General features: G+C 41.8%; 1 protein-coding gene across 1 annotated transcript; it reads left to right on the forward strand.

Annotated features, from left to right (window-relative positions):
• Positions 1-7700: 7700 nt before the first annotated feature.
• Positions 7701-8624, forward strand: LOC306757723 (paraneoplastic antigen Ma2-like; the record flags this gene model as incomplete). Its single annotated transcript, XM_079242849.1, has 1 exon — positions 7701-8624. The coding sequence occupies one exon, from the start codon at positions 7701-7703 to the stop codon at positions 8622-8624; it is 924 nt and encodes a 307-aa protein (XP_079098975.1).
• Between the last annotated feature and the right edge of the window lie 10796 nt (positions 8625-19420).

Genomic DNA, 19420 nt, shown 5'->3' on the forward strand with positions numbered 1-19420 from the left:
TTTGATACATGGGAGTATAAATAGTATGTTTTGTTTTTTTTAAAGTCCCTCAGGAACATAAAAAATATAAAAATATAATAAAAGTCTTTAAAATTATAGTTAGGTCTAAAGTTATTAAAAAGATCTGATGTGAAAAGTAAAATAAAAAGAGAAAAATGTATATTTTTATGACAGTTTGTGAGAAGTAGCATTTTGGTTCATAATGGTATAAAGTGTAATTTTTAAAAAAAAAAAAAAACGGTGCCACAGAAGTTAAACGAGCAACACTTTATGGCATGTTTTACTGTGACAGATGAAGATTTAACAGCTTGTCGACACTCTTTCAGCAGCAGTGACTCAAAGTAACTTCAGTTTCTTGCTTTGCTGCGAAGAAATGTTGCGTCTTGCCGTGGAATCTGCTCTCCTGCAGGAAGGGATGGTATTTCAGTGCTGATTGTCCCTCTCTAACGTACTCCTTTAATAACTCCCTCCTCTACAACCGCATCTCCTGTAGTTTCCACCTGGATTACAGACCAACAATCCATCTTCCTGTAAAGCTTTTATAGTGAAACTGCCTCATAAAGAAGAAAATGATAATCAGATTAAATAGCTTGCCGTTAGCAGGAACGTTCTGTAAAGTAGCATGGACTCTTTCTGGTGCCGCTTGCACCCCTATCTTCCTCCCACTTACCCACCCACCCGCTGCCATAAGCTCTTTCACACACTCATCGCATTTTCGCCTCTTTTTCTGCTCACACCGTTGCTCTCTGTCTCCTCTTTCCACCGAGACTCGTGGAGTAAACTGGGGGGCCGGTTAAAGAGGTGTGGTTTCAGTCAAGCAGCACCAGATGTTTCTGAAAGAAGCTAAACTTGGAGTGTGTTGGGACCAGGTTGTCTTTTCTGATCCTTTCCTCATGCAAATGCAAGTGGCTTTTCTGTTTTAACCAGCTGCCCTCCCAGTTACCTTTGTGTTGAGTAGCGATGCAGATTAATACCTCCAGGATGTGGAGACAGGACTTGAACTCTGACCTTTATCTGAAAATCCTCTTCAGCGTCTGTTTCACACTCTCACAGTTTAACGCTGTCATTTTCCATTTGTCTCAAAACGTTACGTAAACACTCACTGCAGGTACAAAGACATGAAGAGGAATTCACAGGAAAAAAAAATCAAGGTTGAGAGCATTATGCAAGCCGGCTGTCGCAGAGCCGACAGCCAATCAAGATCCCACATCCCATCTCCAGGTTGCCATGGCTGCATCAATCAAGTTATGTCATTCAATCTGTGATCAGTGGTTTTAATAGCAGATTCTGATAAATCAGCTCACGGGCAGATATGATATGGTGTTCTGCAGCACTCCGATTATTTCATAAACACTGAGGAAAAGCATGAGATGCAGCACCAACACTTTTGTGTGAAGTCGACCATAAATCCGACCCAGAAGAGTGAGTTAGAGGTAAGGAGGGAAAGACTGCATTCAGTCCCAATAAAATCATGTGACAAAGGAAATAAACCCTTCACCAGATTTCTTGATTTACATACTGGAACATGATTTGAGAAAAATAATATGAGATGAATATAATTTTAACCCTTACAACACTTCTTTATTTTCCTTCAGTTTAAACCAGAGGTTGGCAACTCTGGTCCTCCAGTGCCACAGTCCTGCAGATGTTAGGAGTTTCCCTGCTGCAACACACCTGGCACACATCAGACCTAATCAGCAGACTTGTGCAGAGCTTGACATCAAACTCTGCACAAGTCTGCTGATTAGCCATTGATTTGAATCAGGTGTGTTGCAGCAGGGAAACTCCTAACATTTACAGGACTGTGGCACTGGAGGACCGGAGTTGCCTACCTCTGGTTTAAAGGCTTCTTGTATGAAACTTGTCCAGAATATTTCTTTCAACTGTGTCAAATTTAATGATCTCCTTTATTGCATATTATATAGAATAGGAGACACTTGGGGATAATATATGATGCTGACACGATTTACTCTGGAGTTTAGTTTGGTCCCATTAAACCCCATTTTAACCACATAGAGCCACATCCACTAAGATCCCAATGCCAGTAGGAGTTTCCATGTGCAATCTGGACTTCAGGTGAGGGGTTAAACCACAGTTTGTGTAAATGGATGAGGAGATGCAAATGTGTTTCCCACCCCCCAATTTTTTTTTTGGGGGGGGGGGCTACTATTTTGGTACATAAGGGTATAAAGTGTGTTTTTTAAAAAGGCTCCTCAATGGTTAAATAAACAACAACATGACAGGCTATGACAGATAAAAACCTTTGACTAGTTTATATCTATGTTTAACTAAAGTTGCTGACAAGATCCTTGTTACTCTAAATTTTCCATATGTGAGTGTGAATGGTTGTTCATCTGTTTGTGTTAGCCCTGCGAAAGATTGTGACCTGTCTGGGGTGTACCCGGCCTCTTGCCCGAAGGCTGCTGGGATAGGCTCCAGCTCCCCTGTGACCCTTACTTGGATTAAGCAGGTTCAGAAAATGATCGTGTGTTTTTATCATTGAACAAATCAGGGGTTTAAAGGACAAAAATGGGATTAAAGAATGAAATGATCAAAAATATAATAAAGTTCTTTACACGAATAGTTAAGTTTGAAGTGGTTAAAAAGATCTGATGTGAAAAAATGAAATAAAACATGAGTATTTTTACATTCTATGAGATTTTGTGAGAAGTACCATTTTGTTGAGTATTGTTGGCAGCTGGCGGCCCATGGGTCAAAATTGGCCTTTCAATAATAATATCTGGCCCACCAGATTATATTAATTAAAACTTGCAAGAGTTATTTTACCATGTGCAGACACGATGCTGTTCACAGTGCCGTGTTAAAAACAGCATCATGACCATGTCATAAATGTCCGACCAAGTGAGAGAAGCTGCGTTTCCATTACAGTTTTTTGCTAAATAAGAGAGATATTTGTGGGTTTCTAGAAACAACAATTGCGATTTTCAGGTGTTTTCTTTGAATAGTGTTTAGCACATAAGTCGCCGTCATCTGGCTGACGACATTTTACGAGAATCACGGCTTATGAGAGGTAGCCGCTAGCATTGTTTGGTAGTTTTCTACCTGCTGTAGAGAATTGGCCACAGCTTTTCAAAGCCTTTTTCTATCATTGTAAAACTCTGACATTTGCTGTTGTTTGTTACATACAGCAGCATCTTTACTGGAAATAAACTGGTCATGACTCCCTGTCCATCGATGACGGCTGTTTCCATTACACTTTTGCAATATACCAAAACCTCTGAAAAACCACCTCATGAGAGAGTAAAAACTTTTTTCGCAATATTCGAGGCTTTTTTAATTACAATATTTCTTTTTTTTTTTTCACAATTCTATAGAGAAATGGTAACACAGCTATAGACGAACATCATGTCTTGTTCAGCGACGAGTGTTTTGCTACAAGCTTTAGCAATAAACATCAGCTCTTCTACTTCCAGCAGAGTCTGCTGCTTCACACTGCTGGTGTGACCTAAACTGCTTGGCATCCATTGTTACCATTATTGAATTTCTTTATAATATATTTGGTTTATGTTAAGTTTCCAGTGCAAACAGCAGTGAGTTGTATTTATAGGTAATAATGTTGTGGCAGCTTGTTCATAAAAAAGTTGCGTCACTATGTTTGATTTATTAATGTAATCATCTAAATTGGTTGGTCTTCACATGGTGCACATTTTTACAACGGGTTTTTGATTTTCCCTTTTATACATTTATACATTATATATGTTGACAAATTGGATATACTGGAGCTGTCCATATTTTTCCCAAGTTGGTGCAACTGGAATGACAACTACCTGGTATGGACGCAACATGATCTCAGCGTCTTGGAATTCTGAGACAGCTGGAAAGCATCATTACCCCGAAGCTATCAGCAGATTCTCCTAGACTCAGCCTGCCAAGCTAGGTTTGGAGGCAGAATATTTAACAGCTGTTTCTGTTGGAGTTTTCAGGTAGTGGAGGCATCAGACCAGAACAGCATGTTACTAAACTTTCAAAGAAATGTTGCACTTCAAGAAAAATGCAAGACGGAAAGACGAGAACAAGAACTGGTTTTGTTGGTGCTGAATGCTCATGTAGCTGTTTAATTCACCTGGCAAATGAGCTGCTTCTTACATGCAGCCAGGTGTTTGATTCTGACATCTCCTTGACCCATTATCTGAGCTAGTGCTGAACAATAAAGGATGGTAAAGCCCACATTGTGTTAAACATAATTTAAAAAAATTGTGTATGGATCACAAAGTATACAAATACGCTTCACAGCTTCTGGTTAAAATATAATGATATAATTTAAAAAAAAAAAAAAAATATATATATATATATATATATATATAAAATTCAAATATAACAAATTTTATTATACTTGTACTTTGTACACAAGTTCGTTAAATGATGTTTAACACAATGTGGGCTTTACCATCCATATATATATATATATATATATATATATATATATATATATATATATGTGTGTGTATATATATATATATATATATATATATATATATATATATATATATATATATATATATATATATATATATTTATATATAGACACACACACACACACACACACACACACACACACACACACACATATATATATATATATATATATATATATATATATATATATATATATATATATATATATATATATATATAGTCCTGGGTCTTTTTATTTGTCTGATGAGTGTCATTGGAGATCTGTCACAGAGCCAGAGGTCTTCTGACACCAGCTTTTTGGTTATAATCAAGATTAGAACTAAAACATGCAGACTACATCTTTTATTTTATTTTATATTATTTATTAATTAATTTTATTTATTTATTTTTTAATTATTTTTTAATACATATTTTCTGTTTATTTCATTAGTTGTTTTTTTTTTACTATATATTTTTTTTAATTGTTTTTTTGTTTTATTTAAGATTATCTTATTTTATTAAGTTGCTTTTGTCTTATTCATAATTCTTTTAAAATCACTCTTCCTTTTAATGACTGTTTTATAACTATAGTTGTTCATTTATTATTTAAGATGCTATTTATGTACTCTTTATTATTCTGTTTTTATTCTTCATTCCTTTTACTTTAGTACACCATGTGTATGAACTTTATATATTTTTTACATGCAGCTTTTGGTTGCTCTTATTGATTTTGGATTTATTTGATCTTGATGTCAGAGTTATTTAACGAGTTTATAAATTACCTGTATGTGTGAAGGCTTGTGTTTAACAGAAGGTATAAACTCATTTTAACTAATTTTATTTTAGTTTCTCTCTCTGCCAGATGAAAAAAGGCCTCTAGCAGTGACACTTCAGCACATCAGTCCCCGGATCAGTCAGTTATCTCCATCGGATGTTTATTCACAACGACATCACTTCCCTCCACCTGAATAAACTCTTATTACAGAGCTGATAACCAAATAGCACAAAGCCATGATGGAGTTGCTCTCACCAGTCTATAACTTATTAAACAGGTGGCTCTTTATTCCCCCTTTTGATCGCTTTGAGAGTGCTTATCAAATAACGTTGTCATGGAAACCATCTGTATGTGAACCCCCTGAGCTGGTGAGGCAGCTGTGATTCAGAGGTAGTTCACAGTAGGGTAACTCAGATCAGCTAACTATAAACTCACACATGACCTGAGATATTTGCCAGAGTGTCATCCTGCCAGCGAGAACGAGCAGCTTCTAGCAGCTTCTGACAGCAGGCGCTGATTTGATAATAACTTTGGTTGCAACCAAAGAAACTTATGATCTTAAAGTGACAGTTCAGGGCTGATCTGCAATCTAACAGACAGCTATTAATTGCACCTGCCTTCCAAGGTGGAGGAAAATCTAACCTCTATTACATAGAGATAACTTTTCTTATGTCCTCATGTCTATAACAGCTTAATCCATCATGTTGGACAAAATGCTGCTTTTATGTCAACAAATCTCCACTCAGCTACTTACGTCAAATGTATGTGTAGCCCTGTAGTAATTAGGGGGCTAAAGTAAAACCCATTTGAGTTTATTTAGTCACGATAGCATCATAAAGTAAAAAGTTTATTTACTTTTTATTGCTTTATTTGTAAAAAGACACAAATGCATTTGTTAGAAATGTCTTTCACTGTTGTTAGTTTATTCAGACATGAAGGGTTAAGAATATTATTTCGTTAAAATAATAATTTTTAAATTGTATTTAGTCTGGCGACACTTCCGGGTTGTTTTCCGCATCCGTAATTCTATTGGTTTGGAGATGTAGTCGCTCACCTTTGTGCCTTTTGATTGGTAATCAAAGTGAGGGGGAGGGACTAACGAGGGGAGAGCGAAGGGTGAGGGTGGAGGAGAGAGCGGACTGGGGAAAAGAGACGTGGAGGAAGAAGAAAGTTTGCCGCGTGGAGTTTAACACGATACAAAGAGCCTTCTTGCTTAAAGTGTGCGAGAGGGAGAAAAAGGGCTGGAGCTCGTACGTTTTACGAGTGGGAAGACGTGGATTCAAACTCGAAGCAGCGCGAGGACATTCGGGAAAGGAGTATCAAGGAGGAAAAAAGGCGCGCGAGAAGGCAGTTAATGGCGGACAACGCAACCCGCCTGACGTCGCACAGATTCGCCATTCCACGGTCGGACATTTCAACGCACTCAATGTTTTGCAAGGGATATTTCAACGCACTCAATGTTTTGCAAGGAATATTTCAACGCACTCAATGTTTTGCAAGACTTACAGGCCTGCAACGTGTTTTTTCCTGAGACTTCGGATCCGTGAGTTCAGTACCTGCGCGCTTGTGTGTGTGTGTGTGTGTGTGTGTGGGCCCACGACCGACGGTTAAATTGGTTTGATGTGGTTTAACGTTGGTTTATATTTGTATGTGTAAGACTGTGGATACTGATGGTATTTATGCAGGTACACAGAAATAAGAAACCATTGAGTTAAAGACACTTTATTGTGCAGATTGTAGGCTTTAAACCAGCTCAAATATTTTGTTTATTTGCTTTATTTTATGGTTAAATTTTTATGTTTACCAGCTCGGCCTACTGTTCCTGTTGACAAAATTGGGTTCTTGTTCAATAAAGGCCAGGCAGTTTGTTCAGCTTTAAATCATCTCCGGGTCATATCTGTGCGAGAAACATTTTATTATAACCTTAGTTTACTTTTAAGTTTGGAATAATCCACTTTCAGGTGCACCTTCTTGGTATCCACCTTTTATTTAAAACGAACCCAAGCACCCGCTACTCCCATAGGCAAGAGAGACTGAACGGGTGCTACACATAAAATGGAGGCACCGCTGGGATAACATAGTGTTATTTTTTACTAGAACTACTGTTAAGTTAATCATTTGACCCGGAGATTTAAAAAATTGTAGTTAAAAGAACTCACAAAGAGAAAAAACTGATGATGTTAATTCTTATGTAAAATTAATTTAAAGGGGACCTATGTGTTTGTCAGATTTTTTTTTCTTTTGCTTTTAAATGAAAGCCCTACTTATGCCCGTCAGCACAGACTAATCTATGTTAATGCAAATTACACCCAGTTGAACTGACAATCTTCTAAGTAGTTCCAGAAACAATATGGGGACAGCACAGTTGAGGTGCTGGTGCAAGGGAGAAGGCATTGACTCTGCACATGCCGTACTGGTTAAAGATGTACCTGATGACGCTGAAGTAAGCTACATTGAGGACACTGTACAGTCTATTAAAGCACTTGGGAGAGTCAAAGTAAGGGGAAGGATGTACGACCCGCAATCACAAAGTTTAACTGTGCTCTGTGAATGTAGGGAGAAAGTGAATACCAAAATTATTCCCCTGGATGTTCTGCCTGAGGGCTCAGCTCAGCCTTGGAGGATCTTCGGAGCCTCTGCAGAGGAGGATGAGACTCTAGACCCTGAAACCAGAAATGGATTCTCTGTGCCGCCCTCTGACTCAGACTACGTTTCCCCACTTCAAACATCAACCCCCGAGGCCATCATAAGAGCAGTTGGAGACATACTGCAACAGCATAACAGACCCACAACTCATGAAACCACCCCCTACCGACGGTTGAGAACCTTTTCCGGAGTTACGCCCACAACACCTGGTGAAGAACAGTTGGAGAACTGGATAGAACAAGCCAGGTTAATGATTGAAGAGTGTGGTCGGCCAGAGCGGGAAAAGAAAATGAGGATAATGGAAGGTGTAAAGGGCCCGGCCCTGGAGATTTTGCAAGCTGTCAGATTCAATAACCCAGATGCAACAGCTATGGATTATCTCGACATACTCGAGAATACGTTTGGCACACCAGAAACCGGTGAAGAATTATACTTCGCGTTCAGAATGCTTTGTCAACACTCCGGTGAAAAACTTTCTGAATTTCTGAGACGAACAGAGAGAATTCTAAACAAAGTAGTCCAAAAGGGCGGACTCCCATCAGCCGCTGCCAACCGAGCTCGTCTGGATCAACTTATCAAAGGTGCTACTCATTCTGACCTATTGCTCATCAACCTCAGATTTAGAGAGCGCAGAAATGACCCCCCTACATTCCTGCAGTTGCTGAATGAAATAAGACTTGAAGAAGAGCATGAAGCTTCACGCCAGAGATTGCATCCTTCCAAAGTTGTTCACGCCAAAAGTGCCACTGCAGCTCCAGACTCTGAATTGACAGACTTAAAAACTTAACTACAAAAGCTAAGAATACAAGTTAGTGAACTCTCTGCCCCTTCAGTCGTGCCAAGTCATCTTGCTACAAGTGCTCCAGAGACAGAGAATTATGAGGATAAGAACATACAAGCTCTAAAGAAAGAGGTTGTTAAGCTCAGAAAACATGTCTCAGCCATGTCAGTCAAGCCTAAGTATAACCCAGCTACAATACCCAGACAAGAAACTCAAAACAAATCAGGGCAGCAAAGAACCTACACACACCGAGACTCTTGTGATTTCTTCTGCTATCGGTGTGGGGAAGAGGGACATTTTGCAACAACCTGTGCCGCTCCTGAAAACTACCCCAAAGTCATACAGAAGCTGCTACAAGCCCAAAGAAAGCTCAAAACTGCTCAGAAACCAGACAGCGAGGCAAGAACCAAGACCACCAATGCAAGTGTCAAAAGAAGTGCAGTAAAGGAAAAACTTGACCACTTACCTGAGGGGTTAGTTGGTCCCCCATCCACTGCCCTTGTTAAAATCGATGGCCACCCTTGCACTGCACTATTAGACAGCGGCTCTCAGGTCACAATAATTTTCGACAGCTGGTATGCTGAACACCTATCGCATATCCCACTTAACCCGGTAACCGGTCTAGCCATCTGGGGCCTGAGTGAGTCGGGGAGCAGTTACCCGTACAAGGGCTACATCCAAATTGAGTTGGAATTGCCTAAAAAATCCAAGTCTAGCAAAGTCAAGGCTATCCCCGTTCTTGCACTGGTGTGCCCTGACCCACGCTGTTCTGAGAATATACCTGTACTGATCGGCACTAATGTTTATGGGGTTAGACCTCTTCATTCAAAGTTAACGAAAAGGGACTCAGAGAATGTTAGTTCAGCAAGAGTACACGTGCAAGATACTGATGACTTACCTGTCCCTGACCTAAAGCCAGCAAAAAACAATATCCGTGACTTACCTGTGGCTGACGTAAAGTGGACTGGGCCTGGACCCCTAATCATTCCCCCAGGCCAAGAACATATAGCCACCTGCAAGGTTAAAGAACACCAAGACCTTGGGGACAGTATACTGATTACTGAGCGTGCTCACTCACCTGCTCTTCCTCCCAGTGTACTTATCCAGCCCACAGTGTTGTTTTCAAAGGTCCTAGATAAAAATCAGTTTCTGGTGCTCCTAAGAAATGAGTCCCTGAAGCCAACTGCTATCCCAATGGGTACAGTGATAGCTCACCTGCAGGTTGCAGACCTGGTAACTGACTTTTCAAAAGCCCAAGGAATATCTGTCCCAAATATGGATCCTTCCTTGTTCGATTTCAGTGGTTCCCCTATAACTCAGGAATGGAAAGAGAGACTAAGCCGAAAGCTGGCCCAGCATGCCAATGTATTCTCCACCGAAGAATGGGATGTTGGCTTGGCCAAAGGAGTACAACATCATATTCGCCTCAGTGATCACACTCCATTCAGAGAGAGGTCCCGACGAGTTGCCCCTGCAGATTTGGATGATCTGCGGCGCCATCTTCAAGGACTGCTAGCAGCAGGGATTATAAAAGAGTCCAGGAGTCCCTATGCGTCGCCAATAGTCATTGCACGCAAAAAGAATGGTCCGCTTCGCATGTGTGTCGACTACCGGAACTTGAACCGCAGAACCATCCCTGACCAATACACTGTGCCACGCATCGATGATGCTCTAGACTGCCTGTCTGGCAGCAGATGGTTTTCTGTGCTGGACCTGCGCAGCAGGTATTATCAAATACCAATGGTTGAAGAGGACAAAGAGAAAACTGCCTTCATATGTCCTCTGGGATTCTTCCAGTTTGAAAGAATGCCGCAGGGGATCACTGGAGCCCCGGCGACATTTCAAAGACTCATGGAGAAGGCAGTCGGCGACATGAATATGCTGGAAGTAATAGTCTACCTGGATGACCTAATAGTCTTTGCCAAGACCCTGGAAGAACATGAAGACAGACTTCTTAAGGTGATAACTCGTCTGGAGGAAGCAGGACTTAAGTTGTCTTTAGATAAGTGCCAGTTTTGCCGCCCACAAGTCACCTATGTCGGTCATATTATCTCTGAGCATGGCATCGCCACCGACCAGACAAAGGTGGAGGCAGTAACTCGGTGGAAACAGCCTACTGACCTCCCATCCCTACAGTCATTCTTGGGATTTTGTGGCTACTACCGATGTTTCATAAAAGACTTCTCCATCATTGTGCGACCACTCACTGAACTGTGTAAGGGTTATCCCCCAACACAAAAGAAAAGAAAGTCCACTCCGTCACCAGATAAAACCTATTACAAAGTCCATGATCCCTTTGGAGACCGGTGGGATCAGTCCTGTTCTGAGGCTTTCCAGAAAATCATCAGCTGCCTTACAAACGCCCCTGTGTTGGCATTTGCTGACCCAACAAAGCCCTATACACTCCACATTGATGCTAGCTTCTGTGGGCTTGGTGCTGTCGTTAACCAAGAACATCCAGAAGGGTTGAGGCCAGTAGCCTTTGCCAGTCGAAAGTTGAGTGCTTCAGAGAAAAACTACCCAGTGCACCAGTTAGAGTTCCTGGCGTTGAAGTGGGCTGTAGTGGATAAGTTCCATGATTATCTGTATGGAGCCCAGTTCACTGTGAGGACCGACAACAACCCCCTCACTTATATTCTCACGACAGCTAAACTCAATGCAACTGGTCACCGCTGGCTCTCAGCGCTTTCAACCTACAACTTCGCCTTGCAGAACAGACCCGGCATCAGTAACATTGACGCTGATTCGCTGTCACGGAACCCTGTCCTTACCACAGAAGAAGAGTGGCAGACTGTGTCACCAGGAAGTGTCAAAACTCTTTGCAAGCAAGTTAAATGCTGTAAAACACCCAAAGAGTCCACTACCCTAGCAGAGTCCCTAGGGGTCTCACCTGAAGCAGTACCAGAATGCTTTGCATACCCAGTGCGGCTGGACCTTGGCTGCTTAGTCCAACTCAGCCCCCAAGACCTCATTACAGCTCAAGACACAGACCCCACGATTGCTCCGGTCAAACAGTCACTGAATGAAAGTGTCCCGTTTTCAGCAGGAGACAATCTGTTAGCAGCACTACTAAACCGAGAACCAAGTAAGCTGATGATTCAGAACCACTTGCTTTACAGAGAAATTCAGAGACCCACGGGAGGTACAGTTCATCAGCTGGTTCTTCCCCGCCAACACATTCCTATGATTCTGAAGTCCCTCCATGACGAATCTGGGCATCTGGGAGTGGAAAAAACATTGGAACTCATTCGAGATCGATTCTACTGGCCCAAAATGGGGACTGAAGTGGAGCAATATATAAAGAACTGTGGGAGGTGCATCCTTCGCAAAGCTCTCCCTCAAAAAGCTGCTCCTCTGAACCAGATCACAAGCCAAGGACCACTAGATCTGGTCTGTATCGATTTCCTGTCACTTGAGCCCGATTCACAAGGTCACGCCAACATCTTAGTTGTGACAGATCACTTTACTCGGTACGCTCAAGCCTTTCCAGCGAAAGACCAGAAAGCGAACACGGTGGCTAAAATACTGTGTGAACGTTACTTCGTGCATTATGGACTCCCCGCCCGCATACATTCAGATCAGGGGCGAGATTTTGAAAGCAAGTTGATTCAAGACCTACTGAAGATGCTCGGCATTCGTAAGTCTAGAACCACTCCATATCACCCCCAGGGAGATCCCCAACCAGAGACATTTAATCGAACATTGTTGTCAATGCTGGGAACCCTGGACCCAAAGCAAAAGCAAAGATGGAGTCAAAAGATAAGTCAGTTGGTACATGCTTATAACTGCTCACAAAACGAGGCTACAGGGTACTCACCTTATCTCCTCATGTTTGGTAGAGAAGCCCGTCTACCAGTAGACCTTTGTTTTGGGGTTTCTGTTGAAAGCCAAAAGACTACATCTTACCACCGCTATGTAGCACAGCTAAGGAAAGATCTTCAGGAAGCTTACACGTTAGCCACTCAGTCTGCAGACAAGAGCCACCAAAGAAACAAAAAAGCTCATGATAAGCATGTCAAAGAGCAAGTACTGGATAAAGGCGATCGTGTACTGCTTAGAAACTTTGGAATGACTGGCAAGCACAAGCTGAAATGTAAATGGCGGTCAGTACCGTACATTATCATAGAAAAACTACCCCACCTCCCAGTCTACAAGATTAAGCCAGAAACAGGAATGGGTGCTGAAAAAACGGTCCATCGGAATCATTTGTTACCTATTGGCTACATGGTGCGGCTACCTGTAGAGAGTGGTGAGAACGAGATACCTCCAAGACCAGTCACCAGAGCATCCAGACCTAAGCCAAAAGAACCAACACCGACAATAGATAATGACTCTGACATTTTTTCAGAATCAGATTATGAAGTAGTACACCTATCAAGACAACTAGACATGGACTGGGACGGACCACTGACACACCTGGAGTGGTCAAACAGGCAGGCAGAGCCCAAGGCTAGTGAAGCCGACCAGTTGAGACAAGTTTCAAGTCTGGTTGAGGAAAAATCAGATATGACTGACAATACTGAACACCCTCCTCAAGCTGACCCAAAAACTGATGGTCAAGAAGGGGGAGTAGGCAATATGACTCAACCCCAATTGACTGAAGTAGAGAGTTCAGTTGAACGTCTCAGACGAGTGACCCGACCCGTAGTTCGGCTGAGCTATGATGAGCTTGGCAAACCCTCTGAGCACCCAGTGACAGTTCTCAGCCATGGAGTGCTGGTGGGAAGTGGGACTTACCGAGATCACAGACGTAATACTTGTCAGACTTTTTGGTGTCATCCCTTGGCCTTATGCGCCACTTGTTCGAACTTAAACCCTTCCTTTACTCACCAAGCTAGTAAGGTGTCAGTGTTATTTTGATGAGGACATCAAAACCCTTTTAGAAGGGGGAGGGTGTAGCCCTGTAGTAATTAGGGGGCTAAAGTAAAACCTATTTGAGTTTATTTAGTCACGATAGCATCATAAAGTAAAAGTTTATTTACTTTTTATTGCTTTATTTGTAAAAAGACACAAATGCATTTGTTATAAATGTCTTTCACTGTTGTTATTTTATTCAGACATGAAGGGTTAAGAATATTATTTCGTTAAAATAATAATTTTTAAATTGTATTTAGTCTGGCGACACTTCCGGGTTGTTTTCCGCATCTGTAATTCTATTGGTTTGGAGATGTAGTCGCTCACCTTTGTGCCTTTTGATTGGTAATCAAAGTGAGGGGGAGGGACTAACGAGGGGAGAGCGAAGGGTGAGGGTGGAGGAGAGAGCGGACTGGGGAAAAGAGACGTGGAGGAAGAAGAAAGTTTGCCGCGTGGAGTTTAACACGATACAAAGAGCCTTCTTGCTTAAAGTGTGCGAGAGGGAGGAAAAGGGCTGGAGCTCGTACGTTTTACGAGTGGGAAGACGTGGATTCAGACTCGAAGCAGCGCGAGGACATTCGGGAAAGGAGTATCAAGGAGGAAAAAAGGCGCGCGAGAAGGCAGTTAATGGCGGACAACGCAACCCGCCTGACGTCGCACAGATTCGCCATTCCACGGTCGGACATTTCAACGCACTCAATGTTTTGCAAGGGATATTTCAACGCACTCAATGTTTTGCAAGGAATATTTCAACGCACTCAATGTTTTGCAAGACTTACAGGCCTGCAACGTGTTTTTTCCTGAGACTTCGGATCCGTGAGTTCAGTACCTGCGCGCTTGTGTGTGTGTGTGTGTGTGTGTGGGCCCACGACCGACGGTTAAATTGGTTTGATGTGGTTTAACGTTGGTTTATATTTGTATGTGTAAGACTGTGGATACTGATGGTATTTATGCAGGTACACAGAAATAAGAAACCATTGAGTTAAAGACACTTTATTGTGCAGATTGTAGGCTTTAAACCAGCTCAAATATTTTGTTTATTTGCTTTATTTTATGGTTAAATTTTTATGTTTACCAGCTCGGCCTACTGTTCCTGTTGACAAAATTGGGTTCTTGTTCAATAAAGGCCAGGCAGTTTGTTCAGCTTTAAATCATCTCCGGGTCATATCTGTGCGAGAAACATTTTATTATAACCTTAGTTTACTTTTAAGTTTGGAATAATCCACTTTCAGGTGCACCTTCTTGGTATCCACCTTTTATTTAAAACGAACCCAAGCACCCGCTACTCCCATAGGCAAGAGAGACTGAACGGGTGCTACATATGGCATCATTATATTAAGTTAGCACAGTAACTATGCAGCGTTGTCGCTTGGCTGCGACCTCATTAGGTCCCACGAGGAGTCGGTGGGAGTGTGAAGTGATGATACTGCCGTCGCCCTCACCGCAGAGATACAGCTGGATGTTGAGGGAGATAAAAAGCTTGTGAAACAGCAGCAGGGTGGCAGAAACCAGAGCGATGTCTCACTCCAAGGATTCTTGGTTCATTTGTTTTAGCTGCTCTGTGCTTCATGTCCTGCTCTGTACCTGGATATCATGCATCCCCTGAGAAGGCAGCGTTTTTATTTTACATTCTGTGCATGTCAGAGTAAAGCCTGACGTACAGAAAGGAGAAAGTTCCCCACTGGAGTAGATGCTGTTGTTGCCTTCTGTGAACGTGTTCCTACAGTTCATGGTAGATGCAGCAAGATGTTATTAATATCATGGATATAATTACCAATACTTTATTAATCCTGATAGATGTTTTTCATTATTTATTCATAAGTTACTTGTCATGTTCTTAACGACCCAAGGTCAGAAAGTTTGGATTTCCATGTAAATGTCCACAGAAACTCATCATCTCAGGAAAATGAGAGCAATGCCAGCGAGATTTTGCGTGTTTGACTGTTCCAGTTGAAGAGGAGAGAAGTCACGTAAGCAGCAGGATCTAACCTTTCAGTCTAACCTTTCATCACTTTTCATTACTCCATGAAGAAACACCAGCCAGCCTTGATTAACCAGCAAGACAAGTAAATACACTGCTGGTCCCAGAAACACCACCAGCAAAATGGCCGCCATGCTGGATGTCCAGTTTGTCCCAGTGTAACGGTCAAATGGGACGGTTTTCTTTCCGTACAAGTCTGCCTCTGGCTGTTCAGAGTTGCAAGAACAAGACATATATAAATAAGTCCCATTTCCACTCGTGGGTGCAGCTCAGTCCAGTGCATTTTGGAAGTTTTACTCCGGGGTTCCACTGAATGCAGCAGTGTCACGAGGATTGCGTCATTGTGTGATAGTGTCCAGTCCAACCAGTCCAACCAGGTCTCACATGGCTGCTCTTTAGGGATGTGTGGTGTCAAAACAAGACATAATGGAAGAGAAAATGACCCTTCTTTTAATGTTACTCACAAAGAAGAGAATTTATGGAAGCAATGATGTTTTTTAACAAGCAGCTCAAGACCAAAGCGTGAAATCATTATCGCAAAATTATAACCACTTCTTTCTTGCTTTTTTAAAAGTTTATTTATCTTAAAGGTATTCTTCTCTATTGTTTACTGAATTACGTCTTTACTGTTTTAGTAGCTTTTAAATTTTGTTTTTATTTAATTATTTTACCCAGGTTTTTATTGAAATAAAATATTAGGTTTATTTCTGTATGCAGTATTGTTGGTTTTATTGTAAAACACTTTATGCTGCTTTTATGACTGAAACGTGCTTCATAATTTTTTTCATTTGAAACTGGTTCAAAATGTACATAGAGAACAGGCATACCATAGCTACACCGATGACAAGCAGTTTTATACACTGCTCAAAAAAATAAAGGGAACACTTAAACAACACAACGTAACTCCAAGTCAACCCCACTTCTGTGAAATGGAACTGTCCACTTAGGAAGCAACACTGATTGACAATCAGTTCCACATGCTGTTGTGTAAATGGAATAGACAACAGGTGGAAATTATTGGCAATTGGCAAGACACACCCAATAAAAGAGTGGTTCTGCTGGTGGTGACCACAGACCACTTCTCAGTTCTGATGCTTTCTGGCTGATGTTTTGGTCTGAATGCTGGCGGTGCTTTCACTCTAGTGGTAGCATGAGACGGAGTCTACAACCCACACAAGTGGCTCAGGTAGTACAGCTCATCCAGGATGGCATATCAATGCCAGCTGTGGCAAGAAGGTTTGCTGTGTCTGTCAGCGTAGTGTCCAGAGCATGGAGGCGCTACCAGGAGACAGGCCAGTACATCAGGAGACGTGGAGGAGGCCGTGGGAGGGCAACAACCCAGCAGCAGGACCGCTACCTCCTTCTTTGTGCAAGGAGGAACAGGAGGAGCACTGCCAGAGCCCTGCAGAATGAGCTCCAGCAGGCCACAAATGTGCATGTGTCTGCTCCAACAGTCAGAAACAGACTCCATGAGGGTGGTATGAGGGCCCGACCTCCACAGGTGGGGGTTGTGTTTACAGTCCAACACCAAGCAGGACGTTTGGCATTTGCCAGAGAACACCAAGATTGGCAAATTCTCCACTGACGCCCTGTGCTCTTCACAGATGAAAGCAGGTTCACACTGAGCACATGGGACAGACGTGACAGAGTCTGGAGATGCCGTGGAGAACATTCTGCTGCCTGCAACGTCCTCCAGTATGACCAGTTTGACAGTGGGTCAGTAATGGTGTGGGGAGGCATTTCCACCCCACCACAGAGTTTCATGCTATATATCTAAAAGCCACCAACCAGGTCAGAAAATTGGGTGTAGTCATCAAGTCAAACTTAAAAACCATCAACCATGCTAGGAATCTGGGACTGGCAATGGGCTCAGACTTAAAAACAACCAACTGGGCCAGGAATTGGGGGGTACTAAACCTTAGGAATGTGTGAAGGGTAAAAGATCTGATGTTTCAGAAGGATCTGGAAAAACTAGTTGAGGTTTTTATCTTTCTTTGGCTTTATTACTGTGTCTGGGTCTTTACAAGTTCTTCCTAAAGACTATCAGACACTAAAACTCGTTCAGAACTCTCCTGCTCCCGCCGTCGCTAAGAACAGGAAAGTGGACCACATCAGTCCAGTTCTGAGGTTTTCACACTGGCTCCATGTCCGTCAGAAAATAGACTTGAAAGTTTTGTTGTTAGTCTACAAAGCTCTGAATGGTTTAAGACCAGAATACATCAGAGACCTCTTGACCCAGTGTGAAGCTACCAGACCCCTGACATCATCTGGATCCAGTCATTCCTCTGAATGGTGCATCTTCTGTCTCTTTTATGTTTCATTTTAAATAATGCTTCTTATTTTCTGATGTTTTAATGTCTCTGTGAACCATTCTGTTGTTTTATTGCACTTCACAAATAAACTTGCCTTTAATTTAGTCATTTTAAGCAAAACAGGAATATAATTTGGGTTTCTGCATGAAGCACCAGAAGGTTGAAGGAAACACGCTGTAAATACTGTCCTCTAGCATTAAGACTGTGAGTATTGATCTTGCATCTGAAATTAATTCAAACTCACTGACCTGTCACTAAAACTTGGTGCAATAGATTTTATTTCATCACATCAATCGACGCATAAATCCACTCATTCCTTTGAACGTTTTTTTTAAAAAATGGTAATACTGTTACGGAGAAAGTAAGATTATGTTTATGTTAATAAGTGGTTTTCAGTCCCTGCAGCTTCCAGAGACCCCTGACCTTTGGATGTAGAGTATGAACTCTGTCTTCTGCTTATGAGCTCCTGTGATCTGAGCAGTGCTTTGGCAGCACGGTGAGGAGAAACAGCCATTACCACATGGATGACCCTCTCTTCTCCCGGGGGCTTTGCAGATGGTTGCCACACTGCAGTGAGCACCACGTCTTCCCCTCAAACTAACCCTTTCAGAGGAACTCCCTGCTCACTGCAGCAGAATAAACAATATTACTGTTAGAGTGGCACAACAACTGAGAACATCAGATTGCGGCAGACATAAAAGCTTTTAACTGGAAACTGCTGATCAAAAGGCACATGATGGGATTTAAGCGCACATTCTATAAAGAATGATCTTTGGATTGCAGCTTAAAGATGCTGAACATAAAGATCTTTTCATAAGGCAGGTTTTAATGATTCAGGTTTTTTATTATGCAGAATTCCAGCACTTCATGTAAACAGTGGTGGAGCCAGACTTTCATACACAGGCTGATACAGACCTAACTAGAAAAATGAGTGTAAACCTTCTCCAAGAGCCACAGTTCTCTCCATATTGTGACATGCATAAAGAATATTGGTCCTACGTTTATTGTATCCAAATTAGCAATTATTACTGTCTTAATAAATAACTCATTCTAAGCTACAAAAACATTTGGATGAGATTGCGATTAGACTTCAGTAAAATAATTACTTATAAAAACAATACTTGATTTTTGCTAATAAAAAACCAAATTATTTACACACTGTACCTTTAAGACATTTTATGTTTTGTTTTGGTTTTTTTTAATGATACAGAAGAGTTGGGAAAAGAAATTGCTTTATAAGCCAACAACCAGAGATTTCCCTGCATGTGTGTATCTACTTCAGAAACACAACCTGATGGTTTTTGTTGGGTTTGATTTAAAGCACTCTACTGGCCACAAGCATCAAGAGGCAGACAAGGGATATTTCCATACTTTGTTCATCACCTTATTATCTGTTCCTACAACTGTTCCAGTGTTTTTCCTCATTGGGATCCTACACACCAGGGCCGGTCCTACTGGTTCACGTAGTCATGGAGAACACCATTGTTGTGGTAGGTTAGTGGCGTCCTCCACTGTCCTAATCTGGAGTGGTGGGTGCCCATGCCTGCCATGGACTGGATGGGTCTTGTTTTAGATATTGAAGGAAGATATTGCTTCCTAATGGTCTCCTGAGCCTGGTATTGTGGTCTAATGTTTGCCTGAGGGGTGGATGAGAG

This window comes from Telmatherina bonti (assembly GCF_933228915.1).
Source record: "Telmatherina bonti genome assembly, chromosome: 6".
Taxonomy (NCBI): Eukaryota; Metazoa; Chordata; class Actinopteri; order Atheriniformes; family Telmatherinidae; genus Telmatherina; species Telmatherina bonti.